This window comes from Opisthocomus hoazin, chromosome 15, assembly GCF_030867145.1.
Source record: "Opisthocomus hoazin isolate bOpiHoa1 chromosome 15, bOpiHoa1.hap1, whole genome shotgun sequence".
Lineage (NCBI taxonomy): Eukaryota > Metazoa > Chordata > Aves > Opisthocomiformes > Opisthocomidae > Opisthocomus > Opisthocomus hoazin.
Window position 1 is genome coordinate 6,651,284 of NC_134428.1, and position 18,401 is coordinate 6,669,684.

The 18,401-nt window shown below is 39.9% G+C and overlaps 1 protein-coding gene across 1 annotated transcript in view; it reads right to left on the reverse strand.

The window, feature by feature from the left end:
• LOC104331015 (BOS complex subunit NOMO1) overlaps positions 1-18,401 on the reverse strand; it is a 34,487-nt gene that overhangs the window by 4,076 nt on the left and 12,010 nt on the right. The window contains exons 12-28 of the mRNA XM_075436962.1: positions 17,651-17,828; positions 16,743-16,884; positions 15,682-15,813; positions 14,767-14,903; positions 14,402-14,489; positions 13,416-13,479; positions 12,196-12,291; positions 9,510-9,719; positions 9,126-9,208; positions 7,059-7,218; positions 6,806-6,932; positions 6,057-6,170; positions 5,289-5,416; positions 4,533-4,674; positions 3,595-3,678; positions 2,068-2,178; positions 79-180 (exon numbers count right to left, since the gene is read on the reverse strand). Of these exons, the coding sequence (XP_075293077.1) occupies positions 79-180; positions 2,068-2,178; positions 3,595-3,678; positions 4,533-4,674; positions 5,289-5,416; positions 6,057-6,170; positions 6,806-6,932; positions 7,059-7,218; positions 9,126-9,208; positions 9,510-9,719; positions 12,196-12,291; positions 13,416-13,479; positions 14,402-14,489; positions 14,767-14,903; positions 15,682-15,813; positions 16,743-16,884; positions 17,651-17,828 (2,098 nt within the window). The remainder of the gene's footprint in view (positions 1-78; positions 181-2,067; positions 2,179-3,594; positions 3,679-4,532; positions 4,675-5,288; positions 5,417-6,056; positions 6,171-6,805; positions 6,933-7,058; positions 7,219-9,125; positions 9,209-9,509; positions 9,720-12,195; positions 12,292-13,415; positions 13,480-14,401; positions 14,490-14,766; positions 14,904-15,681; positions 15,814-16,742; positions 16,885-17,650; positions 17,829-18,401) is intronic.

Sequence of the window (18,401 nt, forward strand, 5' to 3'; positions counted from 1 at the left end):
CACCAGAAGTAACACTTCAGTGTCCTCAGAGAAAAAAAATTAAAGTGACCTAAGCTAATTCTTCAGCAATATTCTTACCTCTCCATCTCGGAGCAGTGGTGGGAAATGGAAAAACAGGGATAGGCCTAAGCTGACTGTATGAATTGGGTTGTCGAGATTTTCACTTTTGTAGAGCTTCACCTGTGAGGGAAAGAAGAAAGCACAAACAAGGTATTTCTAAGCCTGCACCACAACAGGTATTTCAGACATCCCACATCTTAAGGGATAAAAGCACTTCAAAATTCATCATGTGTTTTATAAACAAAAAGGTGTCAAGTAATAGCACCTGGAATTGTTGTAGTCTGGGATGTGAAAAGTCACACAAACAGTCTTTTTACAAAACTTGAAGTAATTTAGGAACAACTGATGTCTGACATTTTGATGTATCTGGTGTATTAAAAGTAGTCTGTCCTGTGCATCAACGAAAACTGAGTAATTCTTTTAGATAATCCCAGCAGTTTCACAGGAATTTGTAGCTGAGGATTGTTCCTATTTCTCCGATAGGCTCATTTTGCTCAGTTTAAGTTTCTCTGCACTTATTTACCAAGCTAGACATCCTCAAGCTACAGAATAGGCCTGAAGTCCTCAACAAATACAGTTTGCTCAGAAACAAGCATAATTAAAAGAAGGTTGTATCATAGTCAAATTAGGTTGGTAGGGGCACCAGCACCTCCCTACATGTGGTTGCCTGTAGACACAGATGTTTTATCAGCCACTGCGCCTCATCCAGAGGACACAGTAAGCAAAGTGATGTTTTTAGTGGACCCCTCTGAAGCAGCCTTCTACCATCTATACCATTGTCTGTAAACCTCTGCATCAGATATTTGCCAAGACTCGGCTCTCCTTGCAGACACAGCCCAACTAAATTCTCATTGATTCTGCCCAGCACTACTGCGGTTGCAGCTCCAATCACAGCTCACCAGAGCATTTCCATTTGTTTCATCAAGCCCACGCAACCAGAAGGGACACGACTGAGGTCACAAAACCAGTCGCTTGGGTCTGTAATCAAATCTTAGCACATCTTTTACAGACAAAAATTTCTACTTTGAAAGCAAGGGTGATGATATGCACCCATCGACAGCACACGTACATTACATGTAAGGCAAGACCCAACCTCATATGAAACAGGTACAACCTTGGATAACTTCCATATGATTAAATTTTGACATCAATTCCTATTTGCTTAGGTTGAACTGCAAGGCTCTAAATTTCCCCAGAAAGATGGGAAGCTTGCTCAGGTGCTCTTCAGTAAGGTGACACATTTCCTCTTCACACGTGCTCTGAGTTTTGGAACCTTTGGATGTCTCCCCAAAAAAACAAACAGCTTAGCAATGAGATCTGGGCAGATGAGATGCTTAACAGAGCAGCCTGAAAGAAATCCAGGCATTGCATTTATACTTGTAGTTAACATTTTAAGAAGCTTTCAAACTTGAGAAATGGTGCTACAACTCCTACCACAATAACGCCTATCGCAGATACTTCCAGCATTTGCACCCTAAGCCAAAGATTGCAGCTGTTTTGTTCAGATCACCATGCAGTCTTCTGAATTTCAGCTTTACCATTTGTCTCATTCTCTTATAACTGCACTTTTAAGTTCATGTGTCCTATGGTATTGTTGCATTCACATGGTATCTTCTTGCTAGCAGACACGCATGTCAAAAATTCCAGGTATTTCAGGAATTAATGCAGTTCTCTGATACAGAAGACTCATTTCACCCCTGGTCCCTTGCTCTCCCTATGGACAAGGGCATCCCTAACCAGGGAAGCAGACCCAGAAATGTGCAGGCTAATCTGAGAAAGTATTTCTTAAACATACTCCCATGAAAAATGGAAACGTTAAGGCAAAGCAGTGAGGAACACTGGAATCTTAATTCTATCTGGAATTCAAATTCACCTTCATTAAAGTATTAGTCATAATTTGAATTCAATGTGTACTCTGGCTACTGAATGATTTCCAGTGACCCTCCAAAAAAACACTGGGAAACCAATGGCAAATACACTTGACAAAGGTGAAACGCTTGAACTTACACACAATGTGGAGAGATATTCGGAAGATGTAATTACATTTCCACTTAAATCAAATTGATTAATTTGCCGGAACGCTATAATATTAACATCATCAATGTCACTGTTCCCAACCTGCAACATAAAACACAGTCATGTTTTTACCAAGAGGAACACGTAACAGAAGATAGTTAGCACAACACAAATATTGCTCATAATTTTAAACAAGAAGTGAGGTTTGTTCTAGACTAACCACATGGAAACTTGAAGGCCTTCCAACTGCAAGTACTTTTTCTCCAGAGTGCAAAGCTCGCCATTACAAACTTGTGCATTATCAGCACAAGGCTGATGGCATTAAGTTAAACTGAAAATGGAAGAAGTATCAAAAGCACACATTATTCTGAAAGAGGCTGAGTTACATACACAGGACTGCCTGATGTCTGAACATTGGTCTCAGTATTTCGCATCTGTGCTGAGAGATACATATTACTACGCTAGGATGTTTTGACAGTTGATTAATATCATAATATCATAACACAATCTACTTCAAAAATACACAACTTCATATTCTTCAAAATTGTTTATAACACAAAACATTTGTCTTCCTAAATTTGAACTCCGATCAGAGTAAGGAAAGACATTTACTCAAATAATAACTACAGTAGCAGACAGGTTATGGTTAGGCCTGGTGCCATACCAACAGTCTGGTGCCACTGAGGCTGTACATTTTTCCTGCAAGTCTCCTTCAAACACTTCTCCCTCCTGGAGAAAATGGCAGAGTAGCCAGGATACTACTAGTACAAGCTACTGCATAGAGCTGTTACTTGCAGTACATAACCTTCACATGACTTTCTGGAATTTGGGTTGCCATTCTCTTCCCAACCAGCAAGCACTCTTAGCGAGAAGACGCTAAGGACTTTGAAGATTTCTGCCCTTGTATTTTGCTGCAAAGGAGGGCACCCTGGTCAGGCTAATTAACCTTTGCTGGATGTCATGAGATAAATGCGAGGCAACTAATCTGAATCTGTAAGGATGGAGGAATATTTAACAAGAATTCATCAGTTTTCAATTCAAAGTCATGATTACATTTTGTAAAGATCTACTAGTCTGAACGACAACTAGATCTACATCAAGACTGCAGCGTTTGGACCAAATAAAGCATGACAAAAATCTATCTATCAATCAATAACTAAATATGAAGACAGCATAATATGACAATTTATGACATCCTCAAGTCACTAGCACTTTGTTCCACATCATAAAGAAATGCTAAAGAGTATTCTGTACATTTATTCTCTCATTTCTTAATGTATAGTTTTTGTGACTGAAAGAATCCTTTTCACTTGCTTTGTCTTTGGGCTTTTATCTTATTTCAGTTTTAAGCTATGGTGCTGACACACAAAGTGGGGCCCATATTTAGGGAGCTAACTCACTGAAAGCCACTTGTCTAAACAGAATGCATTCAACTACATTGCTGCTGATAGAACAGACATAATGCCTACACAGATGCTTTTTATATTTAAGTGACACTACAAAAAAAGAAAAAATTACCTCAATTGCCCGATGCTGTGGTAAAGCTCTTTCAATGTGATCATTGCCTTCAGCTTTGAGTTGGACATGATACACACAACCAGGCTAAAAGCAACATTCAGTGATAAATACCAACACTGAATAATATGTACTTTAATTTGAGAAGACAGTAGGAGATTCCATTTAAGACGCACCACCCAAACAGATCTGACTCTATCCAGTCAAAGTTTCCTTAACCCACATAGAAAATTTAACTCAATAACACCATTAGGGGTGTTTACTGCCAGCAAATACAAAAGGTCTATCACAGAAGTTTCACTAGTTCATTACATTACAGTATTAAAAGAAAACATCTGCTGTGAAGTGTTTTAGGTACAAAGAGAATACATTAGACAGGATAAAAACCTGATCACGTACTGCTGCCTGCTTCAGCATAATTGCTTACTCCATACATAGTGGTGCCAGAAATTCAGCTTCCACATTTTCTGCAGAACAGCTTACTTCACATACACGCTGTACAATCAACATCATACATACACCCAATATCCTGCTAAAAATACGCTGTCACAGTATTTTCACAAGAGAAGCTAAATGTTTCTCCAAATTCTCCTGCCTAAGAACATTCCCTGCTATAACACCTGAACGCTGCTGATCACCTGTCAGGCACACTCAGTACATTAACCAGGGGCTCGAGCCACGTCACGGGAACTGTTCAGTGTTTGTGGGAGGCCACCACAGTATGCTGGCAGCAAGTTCCACAGACTTACAAGATTCTTCCCCCTTTACTAGAATGAATGTTCACTACATGACAGTGTTTCCTAACACAGAAAGACTGAAGTGAATCTCAGTTAGAAAATGTGATGGGAAAACAGAAGCTGGCAGCTAATTAGTAAAACACATTTTATCACTCTATTATGACACTAACATAAAAGTAAATGACAGAGTGTTCCAATACTTACCAGAAGGCCACGTAGCCTGAATTTGCCCTCTTCATCAGTTATCGTGTCTTCTCCATAGATGCTACAATCCTTCTGCCCCACAGCTTCTACCGAGACTCCCTGCTCAGGCTCTCCATTTAAAGAAGAAACTGTGCCATAACAGCTAGAGGTATAAAGAGAATCAATGGCTACAGATGCGTTGATGCTGTTTTAATGCACATTTTAAAGACATTTTGTTATAACTGATGGAAAAAGTACTTAATATATTTAGCATACCATTGAGAAGAAAAGGGGAATTTATAATGTATATGTAAAACTATTTAAAGCACTAGGATTAGCTGCGGTTCAGAGCACAGCTTTAGGAATCCAAGTTCCCTGACCTCCACGAACAGCAGCACTTACCCCTGAGGGCAAGGAAAGGAAGGATCTCGAGTCAGATACCTGACTTGGTCTACCATCCCTAGAACAGTCCTCTCCTGTCCCACTGGACATAGCACAAGCCACTTCCAGGGCTAATGACATAGTGCTTTCATAGCAATGTTTCTCCATACAGTCCTGCCATCTGGGCTTAGCTGTATATCCACATACATAAGAAAAGGCTACAAAAAGTACTCATACACAGAATAATAAAGTTAAATTGTGCCTTCAGAAGTAACCTTCAGAACCTTCAGAACAAAACCTTCAGAACAGAGGCGCATCAGGAAAAAAACACACATTATGCATAATGCATCCTGATACGGTACATAGCATTTTGCACAGCATTTCAGCTCCACTGACCTGTAAGCTGTTCTGTAACCAGTTATTCGAATTTTAAGATTCTGTCCTTCCTGCACTTCAATCATTTGTGATGATGGTTCAAAGCGAAACTCTTTCATCATGGGTTTAAAGTAATACTGCCCTGGGCTCTGCAAAGAGGCATAAAACAAGCTGTTTACTCACAGTGCCACAAAAATTTACCAACTCCAAACAATTACGTTTCTGCAAGAGCTCCCTGAAGAGATAAAGTTCTCTGTCCCAACCGTAGGTTAAACTGGTCAGAAAACACAAGCACTGAAAAACAGGGAGCACATTGGACAATAAACCAATGGAACTCCATCAGGTGATGAAGCATGAAGAGGGAAAGGAAGCCGTAAAACCTTACTGCAAGACCTCAAGGACAAGAAAGTGACCAGGAGAGAAAGATGTCTGCAAGGGAACTATTCAGGCATGTCTACACACATGTACAAATCAATAATCTAATTAGATTTCTTTGCTCTAAAGACTCTCAAATGATCATCAACAAATTGGCTTGGTTTATGTTTATAGACTGCAAATTAGTAACTCTACTACCTATCGGGGAGAAATCTCTTACCAGGTTAGAGTTCACATCTTTCACTTGCTAAGATTGTAAGTGCTGTCCACTCTGAGGGACCTACATCTCTCTTTGTGGGTTATAGTTTCAAATGAGACAATACATCCCTCTGCCACTGAAGAGAGCTAATAGCATCCCTATTTTGGAGGGCAAAGCACATGCAGCCACATTCAGGACAATCAATTTCAACTTACCAGATTGGCAAAAGTTAGCATGCCATTATCCTGTGTAAGGAGGTTGGACCGGAAGACCCCTCCACTGAGAGACAAGAGAACTCCAGCAAGAGCCTGGTCATCCTCTGATTTGATCTATTTTTGAAAAAGCAATAGTCTTAAGTGTAAGCAAGGACTGCTTTACAAAGAAGGGTTCAACTCGGAAGCTCCTTATAGAGTGCACAGATGTGCTAGCTGTGAGCACTGAACTGTAAGCAGAAGAAAATCAGCCGCATCTGCAGCATATCCCCTCTTGTAAGACTTCAGGGCTACAGAAGCTTGCGCTCTCAATATCTGGGCAGTCGCAGCTGCACATAGCATGTGCCACCAGAACAGTCATTCTCCATCACCTCACAGGACATGCTGGGGGCCAGGACAAAGTGTCCCAAAGACTAGAACCAGGCACTAGTTGGACCAGACTGTACATGAAAAAAATCATGAGGGACAAAACTCATCAAGAGAAGGTGGTCCAACCCTACAAAAGAAAATAAAGCCAGTCTTTTGGACTACAGGCTCTAACTTTCACTCTATAAACCTTGCAATATTTTCTGTCTGGCAAGTCATGGTCTACGACTCTGCCCATCCACTGAGATTTGTTTCCCCATGACAAAATCAACCCCAAATCCGCCACCCATTCGTGTTTTGCTGGGACAGGTTGGTTAACTTTTTTTCCCACCTAGCTCTAAGTGCACACGCTGTTCATTCAGAACCCAAAGTGTTTACAACATTACCTCAAACGTCACCCCAGCAAGAGCAAACGCTTTGAAGTCCGCAACAGTTCCTTCTACTGCAGTCAAAACAAACCCTTCTTTCTGAGCAGTAACTGTATATTCTAAGTCACTGTGGAGTGGCCCAACACTTCAAATAAAAGGAAAGAGGAACTCATTTTAAAAAAAAAGAACTTGGATATCACACACATGTTATCAAGTCACCATTGCACTTTAACTAAAGAATCCAAAAGATCCAAACAAATCTGTTAATTACCTGTAAGCACCTTTGTTATCGGTGAAAATTGTGATGAGCGGGGAAGTTGCTCCCTTTTCACTGATGACAATCTCAACACCTTCCAGTTCAGGATGAATTCGCCCTTCCAGAAATAAGCCTGCTTTTCCACGAATCTCTATCAGCTTTCCAGGACAACTCTCTTGGGTTATTGCAAAGGAGATTTAAGACAAACAAAGTCAAAAATACATTCACCATTCTGTCTTACAGCAAGAGTTTAACCACTTCCAAAGTGATCAGCTGCTGTTCTGTTACCTTAGATTAAGAGATCAGCTCACGCAACTGTATGGCCTCTCAACACATCTTAAAACATCTGAACATTTCCAAAATCAATAACTAAGTTCCAAAGCTATAAGCACATCTCCAAAACAAACATTCTGGATTTGCTAAGTTATTTGAGGATTCATTAGGTTATACATACTGCAGCCACATGGAGAAGATTCCAACAATATTCCCTTCTAGCTGATATTAAACTGAGCTTTGACAAAATTTTTTGAGATCAAATTCAGGTTAGTATATGGCATGTTTAATGACATAAGGAAAATTTTCTTCCCCTCCCCCCTAATGTATTTATACTGTGCACAACAAAGAGGCACATAAAAAGGGGTACCTAACATTTTCTAGTGATTTCAAAGAAAGTAATGCCCACTTAGAAACCCGAGGGCAAGATGGACACTGACTTAACAAGTAGCATCACCTGATTGATGACAACCCTGACAATTTTGAAGTTTATTTTTTGTGAATATTTTTATTATTGTAATTTACTACAAAGACAATTTAACAGAAACTTTAATTTGGTAACAAACTCAAAATACAAACATTGCTTTTGCACAACTATTTTTCTAGACAAGTGTAATATGAACAATTCAGAGATACTGGTGTAATACAGAATCACAGAATGGTAGGGTTTGGAAGGGACCTGTGTGGGTCATCTAGTCCAACCCTCCTGCCGAAGCAGGGTCACCTACAGCAGGCTGCACAGGACCTTGTCCAGGCAGGTCTTGACTATCTCCAGAGAAGGAGACTCCACAACCTCCCTGGGCAGCCTGTTCCAGTGCTCCGTCACCCTCAGAGGGAAGAAGTTCTTCCTCATGTTCAGACGGAACTTCCTCTGCTTCAGTTTGTGCTGATTGCCCCTTGTCCTGTCACTGGGCACCACTACAAAGAGTTTGGCTCCATCCTCCTGACACCCACCCTTCAGATATTTGTAAGCATTTATAAGGTCCCCTCACAGCCTTCTCTTCTTCAGGCTGAACAAGCCCAGCTCCCTCAGCCTTTCCTCATAGTAGAGATGCTCCAGTCCCCTCATCATCTTTGTAGCCCTCCGCTGGACTCTCTCTAGTAGTTCCTCGTCTTTCTTGAACCGGGAAGCTCAGAACTGGACAGAGTACTCCAGACGGGGCCTCACTAGGGCAGAGTAGAGTGGGAGGAGAACCTCCCTCGACCTGCTGGCCACACTCTTCTGGCCACACTCTTCTGAATACACCCCAGAATACCATTGGCCTTCTTGGCAACAAGGGCACACTGCTCACGGTCAACTTGTCATACACCAGAACACCCATGTTCCTCTCCGCAGAGTTGCTTTCCAGCAGGTCAGCCCCAGCCTGTACTGGTGCATGGGGTTATTCCTCCCCAAGTGCAGGACCTTGCACTTGCCCTTGCTGAACTTTATCACGTTCCTCTCCACCCAACCCTCCAGCCTGTCCAGGTCACGCTGAATGGCAGCACAGCCTTCTGGTGTATCCACCACCCCTTCCAGTTTTGTGTCATCAGCAAACTTCCTGAGGGATACCCAGAAATCTAGTCCTTCCTCTTGTTCCAGGTGGTCTTTCAGCACGTGGAAGCATATTCTGCTGATAAAAACTCTACTTGCATCCTCTACCAAATACCCACAATTCCAAATTCCAGAGTGAAGTTAGCCCAAAGAAACAGCTGCAACTGAAACTCTCCTAACACTATCTTTGAAGAGCTATTCGTATGTTCATCTATAAGGATACATTTCTGCCCTACAAATCTACTCCCTTCAAATTAGATTTTATTTATATTTACCTCCACCAACAACTGTTTCCACATAAGGTGGGTAGAAAAGCAGCTCTTTTGATGAAGGTGTCACAGTAATTTTCTCTCCAGACCTGTAAAACACAAATAAGATACAATTAGAAGAAAACGGAACAGTAGCTCTCACATAGAACAGAGTACTGAATATTGACCCAAAAATCCATCTAAATACCCCAAGGAAAAAGTATCAACAATAATCTAAGCAAAACTCATATTATGTGGTACTAGCTTCCACTTAGCTGACAGTCAGCCAGAACAGACACAGGTACCCATACAGCAGCTCCCTCCTATATAGAATATATCATTATCCTGTTTGGTGGAAACATCAGATGGTAGTACAAAGAATACACCTTGTCCATTGGAGCTTGGTATTACCTTGCCCAGTATGAAAATTCATATAAGAACGGTCCTTGGAGTTCCTCCACCATTTCTTGCACTGGTGGCTTTGTTCCTTCCTCCTCTTGACCTTTTTTTTCTCTCTCCTGTCGGCGGGTCTCAATTTCTGCCAGCTGATGCTCCCTACGTAACTCCTGTACAGATTTCAGGGGCCCTAAAACTAAGGCAGGTTCACTGTCAACAGATGACCTGAAAACATGGAGGAGAAAACAAAATCATCTCCTTTCACATGGAGGGATAAGAGTTTGTTATAACTGTTAATTACTGCCTTCATACCACAGTAGACAAGTCCCAGGATTTATTTTTTTTTAATATATTCCTTTTTAATTCTGCTATTTATTCCAAGCATAACTAAAAAAATTTAACCTCCATATCAATCAGTTACTTCTAGAAAGGCTCGTTCATAGGGACTACAGGTAACCTACCTGGCCTAGCAGGAAAGGAACTACTTGCGCCTCTCACAAATTCTGCTCCATCATGCTATAACCATTCAAGAAGTTACGGACCGGGTACCTCCTCCTCCGCTGTGCTGTGCCTCAGCATCCCGCTGCAGAATCAGTGTCACACGCCTACATCTCAACCACTTTGCAGAGTCCAGGATCTTAGCTTAGCTTAGGTGTTGGTAAGTAGAGCGTCTTGATTTTGCACCAACTACCAGACACCAGCTCTGCTGCAGGGGCAGTAACCTCCCACAGAAGCACTGACAAGCCATAAGGAGTAGTAAATTCTTATGCCAAAGGACCGATTTGCAAGAGTACCTTTAACAACGCCCTAAACTAAAAGAAAAAGGCTGGAATTCTAACTTGACAGCAAGCTTAATACAGAAAGGATGAGTTACACAAAATGAACAAAAAGTCTCATAAGTTCACTTTTTTTCAGTACTAGGAACTTTCCCTCAGAACCTACCTTTCAGGAGTAGAGTATACAAGGAGAAAATAACTTCTATCACAAATAAATACTTCCAATAGCTGGCAATTCCCAGGAAAGGCTCTGAGCTCTAACCTGTCTGCCCTATACATTTGCACTATGCAGCTATCTTGTCACTGTCCACTGAACAGATTGCTAGATAAGTTTAACCAAGTTCTTTAAATCAGCTCAGAACAACGCATCTCATTTCACTTTCCCTCATCTTACATCCTCTCTTTCCTAGCAATTTCTTCTAGTCTCTAACCATCCTTTTATCTTATCTTCTGTCTCTTCTACAATAGTCTGAAAAACTGCCACAGAACACTGCAGAATTCTCTATGAGGAGTGAACTGAAATGATCGCAATTACTTTTCCTACAACCACTTCAGATATCAGGATAGTTCTGTCTCCTGCTTCAGTCCTCACCTACATTCTATTTTGTCTTTTTTAAGAGATACAGATATTATTGCTATATCACACTGTTTCATCAAGGCTTTAAATTCCTTGTTTGCAGTCCAGAAACAATACAAAAATGTATCTTTTTTTTTTGTCTTAAAACCTATTAAATATCTGTCCAGACGCACATATAGTCTCATGATATTAATAATAAATAACTACAGTCTCACTTTTCAAACATAACAAGCCATCATCAAAAATTGTTAAGAATCAGCTTTACTTTTGGTTGGGCTGGGTTTTTTTTTATTATTAACTGAAAGTTAACAGGTCACCACTATGGATCTGGTACACAAGCACTAACTTTTAAAAACAACTGTCTTGCTTTTAAATCCAGAACTGTTCCTTTTATGTTGATGGCATTTCACAAGTTGGACTTCGGCTGAAAAGCTTCAGGCAGGCTCACACAGAGATGGTCTGCGGCAACTGAGCTGCCTTCAAAGCACTTGCCAATAGTCTCAAAAAACCCAGCCAGCCTAGAAGGCTGGTATAATATTCACCTCCTCACTAAGTCATTTTTAAAATCCTAGTAGCTCTCTGTTGTTTCAATGTTCCTTTTCCAGCTGCTGTAGTTGCCCAGTAGTTGCAGTTATACATTCATTAAACTCAGTGAACTCAAGGCAACGCTCTGAAGGTAGTTTGTTCTCTGAAAAGATGTTTTCGGCTCTCAAAAAGTTTAAGAGCCCATAGTCAAGAACAAATGGACATCAGCAGAGCGTTAAAAAGGCGCTCGCCATTATCAGACACTTCCAGGCAGATCTGGCACCTCATACAATTAAAGCTGTTCACAAATCAGTGCTCCCTAGTGAGCTGTCTGTTCAACTAAAGATAAATTGGCGCATTAGTGTGTAATCACTTTGCATGGTTTTCCTTTTATAACCTTCTTCATATCAGTACTAATGCTCTAAAGCATCAGATTCTCATCCTGAGGAAACAAAAAAGGAAAAAAATAGATGCCAGTTCTAAAGACCTCAAACCTAAGCTGAAACAATACCCTCTGAATTCTGAAATTTCTGTTCACTGAAGTGTATAGAAACTCAAAAAATCACTCCTTTTTATGATGACAGACGAACAGAAAGGGGCTATATCAAAAAGATATGACAATGCTCAAAATGAAGGCTGGGAATTACTTATCCATCTATTAAGAACTCAAAGCACAGTTTAGCACAAAAAGCTCTTGCAGTCTAGAGTTGGATGCCATCCTCTTACAAAGCAGCCACTGCGGTATTAAAACCAGAGTAAAACTTTATGAGAACAATGTCCCTTTCTTTCTCTTTTTATAGCCCCAAGATTTCTTTGTTCTTACTTAATGGTAACAGTCACATCCATCAGTTTTTCTGTTACAATCGTGCCAAGGACATGGTGTCGAACTGCAGTGAGCGTCAGTATACTAGGAGAGGACCTGTAAATCAAAGTAACAAATAGATGAATTCAAGGTCCCCCTCCTAAATTAAATAACCAAATCTTATTTAGTCGAGTTTGTACTCCCATTCCTAAGTTTGAAGTGCTTTATAAAAGACAATATACAAATAACACAGCAAAGCTGTAGTGCTGAGATGATAGCGTATTGGAAAGGGAGCATTTTCCAGCTCTGAATTCCAAACCACGGCATGACGCTGGCCAAATCAATTCTGTCCTTTGTGCCTTCTGCTTCCTCTCAAGCTAAAGCTGCTTTGATTGATTTTATATGTATAATCCCTTTACACACAGCAGAAGGACACTCAAAAGTTTGTCATATTAGGCATAGTTCACCAAGATGCCCCAAGTCTAATGATGCTTTGCTGCCAAAAAAGGGTTTCTGCTTCTATCCATTCACTTGCTTTGTGCTGGCCTCATGGTTAGCACATGTCTCTTTGAACTACTTTTAATTCACTAACACGGCAGAAAAGAATCAGATTTTAATAGTGAGTTCATTTTCTGCCACGTTAATGAATTAGAAGTAGTCTGGGAGCAGAAATCCTCTTTTTGGAAGCAAAGAGCCATTAAGCACATTGCCAGACCATAACCTATAAATAACTAATAAAACATGGTTGAGTTAGGAAGACCAGCACTGCTTACTTGTGCTTAGGGTGATGATTTTTTCAGCTTGCAAAAACTGGGATGAGCAGAATCAAATCACCACAGAGTCATGGCACTAGGGACGTGCAACAGTGGTATATGCCTCCTAGTAAACCTGCTATCCTATCTTTTGCATTTCAAGTCTCACAAGTGACCAACAGTTTTCACTGAAATATCTCTGCTCTGTTACAAAGCAAAACCAACATTAAACAGAAGGCTGGCAAAAATATCCATTTAAAGTAGCAAAACCATCTTTAAAGCCTATCATTACTTGATTATTTTAAGACTAGAAAGGGCAAGAGAACACACCTGATACACATGTTCTGATACACATTGATAAGCTTCCCTCTATTGGTTAGAGGCAGTCACAGCAACACACCATGAACTGCTGAAAGAACGCTGCAGCAGAAGGAAGCTTTATAAAAGCATACTGATAGGCATAAGATCAAAACCAGCTTTTGTTCTTACGTGTCATAAGTGTAATACTCATGTTCAAACTGGTGGCAGGAACGTGGGGTAACTTCATATACACCTGTAAACATTAAGATAAAGAATGATCCGCTGAAAAAAATTCAGGCTTACTGTGTTGGCTGAACTCTGAAGACTACATGAGACCTGAGGTACAGAAACAATTACAAAATTTGACTATACATCTACTGCCTTTCACATAGAAATTTGTAAATTAATTCACCTCTCTCCAGTCATAGATCACTATTGGAAGCTGTGCAGCGTATCTAATGTGCACTGATATAAAACACAATTAGGCATCACTACAGATAAACATAATTACAAACACAACAAACCAAACAAGCTCAGAAGTAACCTATTATGGTCCCATAGCTGACAGCCTTTGACTATAGAACCACTGTATTATTGTATTGTGAATGAGACCACTGGCTCTAAGGATGAAATGTTCAAAGCTGAAAACTGAATCAAAACCAAACATATTTGTTACTGTTTTGCTAAGGCGCCATAACAGAAAATTAGCTCTAAGACATTAAAAGGAGAAAAAAAAAAAAAAGTAATTTAAAGACATTCTTTTTTCCTGTTATAGATAACCCTGTGGTACTTTTAACAGTTATCTCTCAAGAATACTGTATTGAAATTAATCTTATATTTGTCAGTCACATTCTAATGTGACAAAAAGAACCCACATGAACAAGATTATTTTCACATACTCTTCACTCATCAATGATCAAAGCCCTTCACTGAGTCAAAAAAAATTATTTTACTTTTGGAATCTATATTTAGGTGAAGGACTAAATAGTAGCAGAATTCTAAAAACTTAGAATAAAGCATTTATATGCAGATGTAAATAATGCCTCTCAAACCTCGGAAACCACGACAGTTTGGTTTTTTGTTTATTTTGGGGGTGTGGTTTTTTTTTTAATTCCCAGTAGTATTAGTTGACTGATTCTTTCTCGTTTTTTAAACTAGTGTTTTAGAGCTGTTACCTGGCTTTGAAAGACAGAATCTATTAACTCCTTTGGATAAGTTATAAACACCAACATTCTCTGGTCCATTTCCATCCTGATAAAATTCCTGTGAAGCCACAACACAATTCACTATTAGTAACTATAAAACAACAAAATGAAAACACTATTTGCCTATAGACACATTAATGCTTCTCTTTTATAGCAGGTAACAACACAAGACCATTTTACCAAATTGGGGAGACAAATCTCAAAGCTCTAAACATCAATGTTGCTGTGCTATATGACTCCCTAGAGACATGAGAAAGCCTTGATTCCAAACATAATCCAACCTACCCATACAAGTTCATAAAAAAAAAATACAAGGACATTTGTTACCTACGTACCAGTGTAATTGCATGAGAAAGAGAACACCTCAGCATATATCCAGTCTGCCTGAATTCTACTCCCAAAACATCTTCCTCCATGACTTCCAACTCCAAAGACTTATTCTTCCAGCACCAGTCATCATGTACAATGCTTACTGGAAGACACACCACACAAAGCATTTTAGTAATGTAAAACTGTGAATAAGGGCAGGCTTTACGGTATTAAAAGCTTGTATCGCTCTAACTTGCCTGACAATAATCTTCAAAGACAGATATACAATTACTGTAGGAACAGACCTGGCTCACAGCACTGCAGCATCACCAGGAATCCAGCACATCTCATAACAGAAAAGCCATTATAAAAAGGAATAATGAAGTCTGGCCACCCTGGGAACTTCTGCAATGTGCACTACCACTGTGATAGTCAAAGAAGCCTAGAGAACATCAGAAGCTAACTCCAGTTTCACCTGGCAAGATGATGTTCTGACTCATGTATAAAAAGACCAACATGTATATACTCCTTCTACACCTTTCCCTGCAAAACAATTTCTTTTCATAGCAGACCAAGGCAGACTGGCCAAAACACGTATTGCTCTTAGGAGAGGTACCCTGGAAGCAGAAGAACTAGGGTGTGCCCCTGTTCTTAGCCTCGGGATGAGTCAGTTCATGGTAAGGCCCTTCTTCCTCACACCAGCCACGTAGACCCTAAAACGTAGGGGAGCAGTTACCTGTAAGCTGACAACAGGGGTAAACATACAAGATTAAGAAAACTTGATGCACTGTTACATAGCATTTTTCCAGATTCTCTCAAGTTTCAGAACTAGTTCCATGTTGGGCATGCTGTAAAGAGTATCCATAAGAACAGGAGTATACAGCTGAAGTCACAAATTTAGCTACTAAGGTAACACTTTAAGCAGTTCCCCATCATCCTACCTTTGTATTTGCCAGGTAGCACATTTTCAAATGTGAAGGCCACTGCATCCATGTTTCCAGAGAGCTGTAGGTTGCGTTTTTCACCCTGGCGGCTCACAGACTGTAATGTCACCATCAGATCACCACAAGCATCTGTGCAGAAAAGACAGCAGAAAACGAGACTGCATTCTGTCTTGCCAGCTTTGCCTCCAAAACCCCCACTCCAAGCAAGCTTCATGTGTATTAAGATTCAAATGATTGCTCTCTTCCAGTAGAGAACATTTCCAATTAAAACTTTTATTCCTTAAACACATGTTTACTAGTGCTTTTTTTTGCATTCCTCAGGAAGTTCAAGTCTGTTAATCATATTCTTTTATCTAATGTCAAGTAACAGCTAAAGGCCAGCATTAAATCCCCAGATCCACCTCGCTCTACAGAGACTACAGGGCCCAGAAAACACCTGAAAGACAGAACGTCAAGTGCAGAGAGGATTCAGAGAGGAAAAAGGAAGAGGTGAAAATGACAAAAGTCAAGCTCCAGTTACCATCTGCTGAAATCAGTGGGTAATCATGGAAAATAGAAGGAGAGAGGACCTTAGACTAAAATAAAGACAAAAAAGCTTATGAAACAGGAGACTGCAAGCCTCTGTCAACAGCCTGAGCCTCTATCCTACAGGTTTTTACATGCACCACTTTTTTTTTTTTAATGTCTTTTTTGCCTTCAGTACTTCTGATTCATGTACAGTATCCCTAGTGTTAGCCAGGAGCATTTCATTCCAGAACCTACTCATCGTCTGAGGAAGCCAAACAGGTCAGAATTCCTTCCTGAGGAAGCAGTATTTGCTTATTCCTAGCAAGGATTAAAAATAGATACACAACCTTACTCCAAACTTTTACTTTAAACTATTAGGCTGTAAGGTCTCCCAAAAAAAGAGACGCTTCACCTATGTGCTGGAAGTTAATTTACTTATCTGCTCATGGGGCTAACCACAGCAAGTGTCTTGATCTAAGCAGTACTCATTCATACACTCAGTCCTGAAGTTCTCTGTTCTCATTTCCACTTCACTTTCAAAACTGGCTTACCTAAACAAGAGATCTTCCCTGAGACAGATGCCAAAAACTGAGAGAAGGTCACATCCATTACTGGTCTGTCTGTAACAGTTACAGGGAACATTTTGGGTTTGAAAGCCAGTCCTGCTCTGGTCTCAGCCTCTGGAATGACTACCTGCAGAGTACATGGCACCAATACATCACAAGCTTTTAAACATCAGTCCAAATATACCCACTCTGCTGAGTTCTATCCACTTACCAAAAATGAGAAAATAGAAACTTACTGTAAATCCCATGCAAAGCAAAACCAGCCTCCCAAATACACTTTTCAAAATTCTGTATTAAAAAGCATCCAAACAACTGCAATAAAACTGAGCTAAAAATCCTCCAAATAGCTCAGTTTCAAAAATCTGAGTCATTTTCACTTCAGGATGTACTGCTGCTTCTATAAGGCTATTTCATTATCTGTAATGACAGTCAGAGGCCTTATAACCATGCACTTCCTTATCTTCCAGCCTGCATTATCTCTCACAACGCAAAATTCATGGTGGTTGTGCTACAGGTTCTGCTGTGACCTATAATCTCAGGAACCACTTAGGCATCTGAGAAAGGTACACATTACAAATCTCACTCATAGGACAATATGTTAAGTTACAAAGTGATCTAAGGGACATCACAACTAAGAGGAGAGAGAAATAAGAACTTTCAACCTCAATGGCCTGATCTCCTTTTAACAAGTGTAAAGGACAAGGAGCATGGGAATCTCAGCTATTAAGGAGGAAAAAAAAAAGGAAGTAACTATCATTGTTTAAATAGTGAAAACAGAAGAAAAGGACCAGGAAAATCTAAGGTCAACTTCCCAAATTTTAGAAATCCAATGTTTAAAATCTTCTAAAACTTCATGACAGTCGTACAATGAAGAAATGGATGCTCATTCTTACCTGAACATTGTATGTACCCGATTTTGCCTTAAAACAAAACACCCCTTGAGGGTCAGTTTCTGTTGTAACCAGTGATGCTTTGTCCTTGTCTTGAGGCATCATGGTTACCTTGTATTTGCTAATCTGTTTGACTGTGTCAGGAAAACGAGTTACTGAGATCCGGCCACACATACTGAATCTGTTAAATAAAAGCCAGACATCAGAATAAATATCTTGATTTGACAAAGCTCATAAAAAAAATACTTGCTTTAAAACTTCCTTAAGAAGTACATTTCACTATGCTGAGGTGTTAACACATGAATTGGAGTGATATTCTCCTGAAAGAGTGTTCATATCAAAGAGATACTCCACTGTGTTTGCTTATAGTAAGTGCAAACTCACGTAGAATTAATGGGGTCTTTTACATCGAAGTCACTATGATATTATGTTATGCTTTTCTTTGCAAGCAACTTGCTTCACTCTTTCCCCACAACATCTCAATCATTTCAAGCCTTTGTTATGTTTTTCTAATTTTTTTTTTTCTGGATATGCAGGCAATTAACTTAGGATTGCCATTCCTCAGATTTTAAATGGTTTGAAATGTTTTGTGTCAAAGACCTCAAATATAACAGGTAATTCACCTGAACACAACCCCAGCACACCTATGTTTGTGAAAACACAAGACAAGATGACAAATTAGAAGCTGGTAAGTTTTACTTTACACCTTGAACATTACAACGTATTTAGTGGCTGTAAAAAATGTAACTGATCA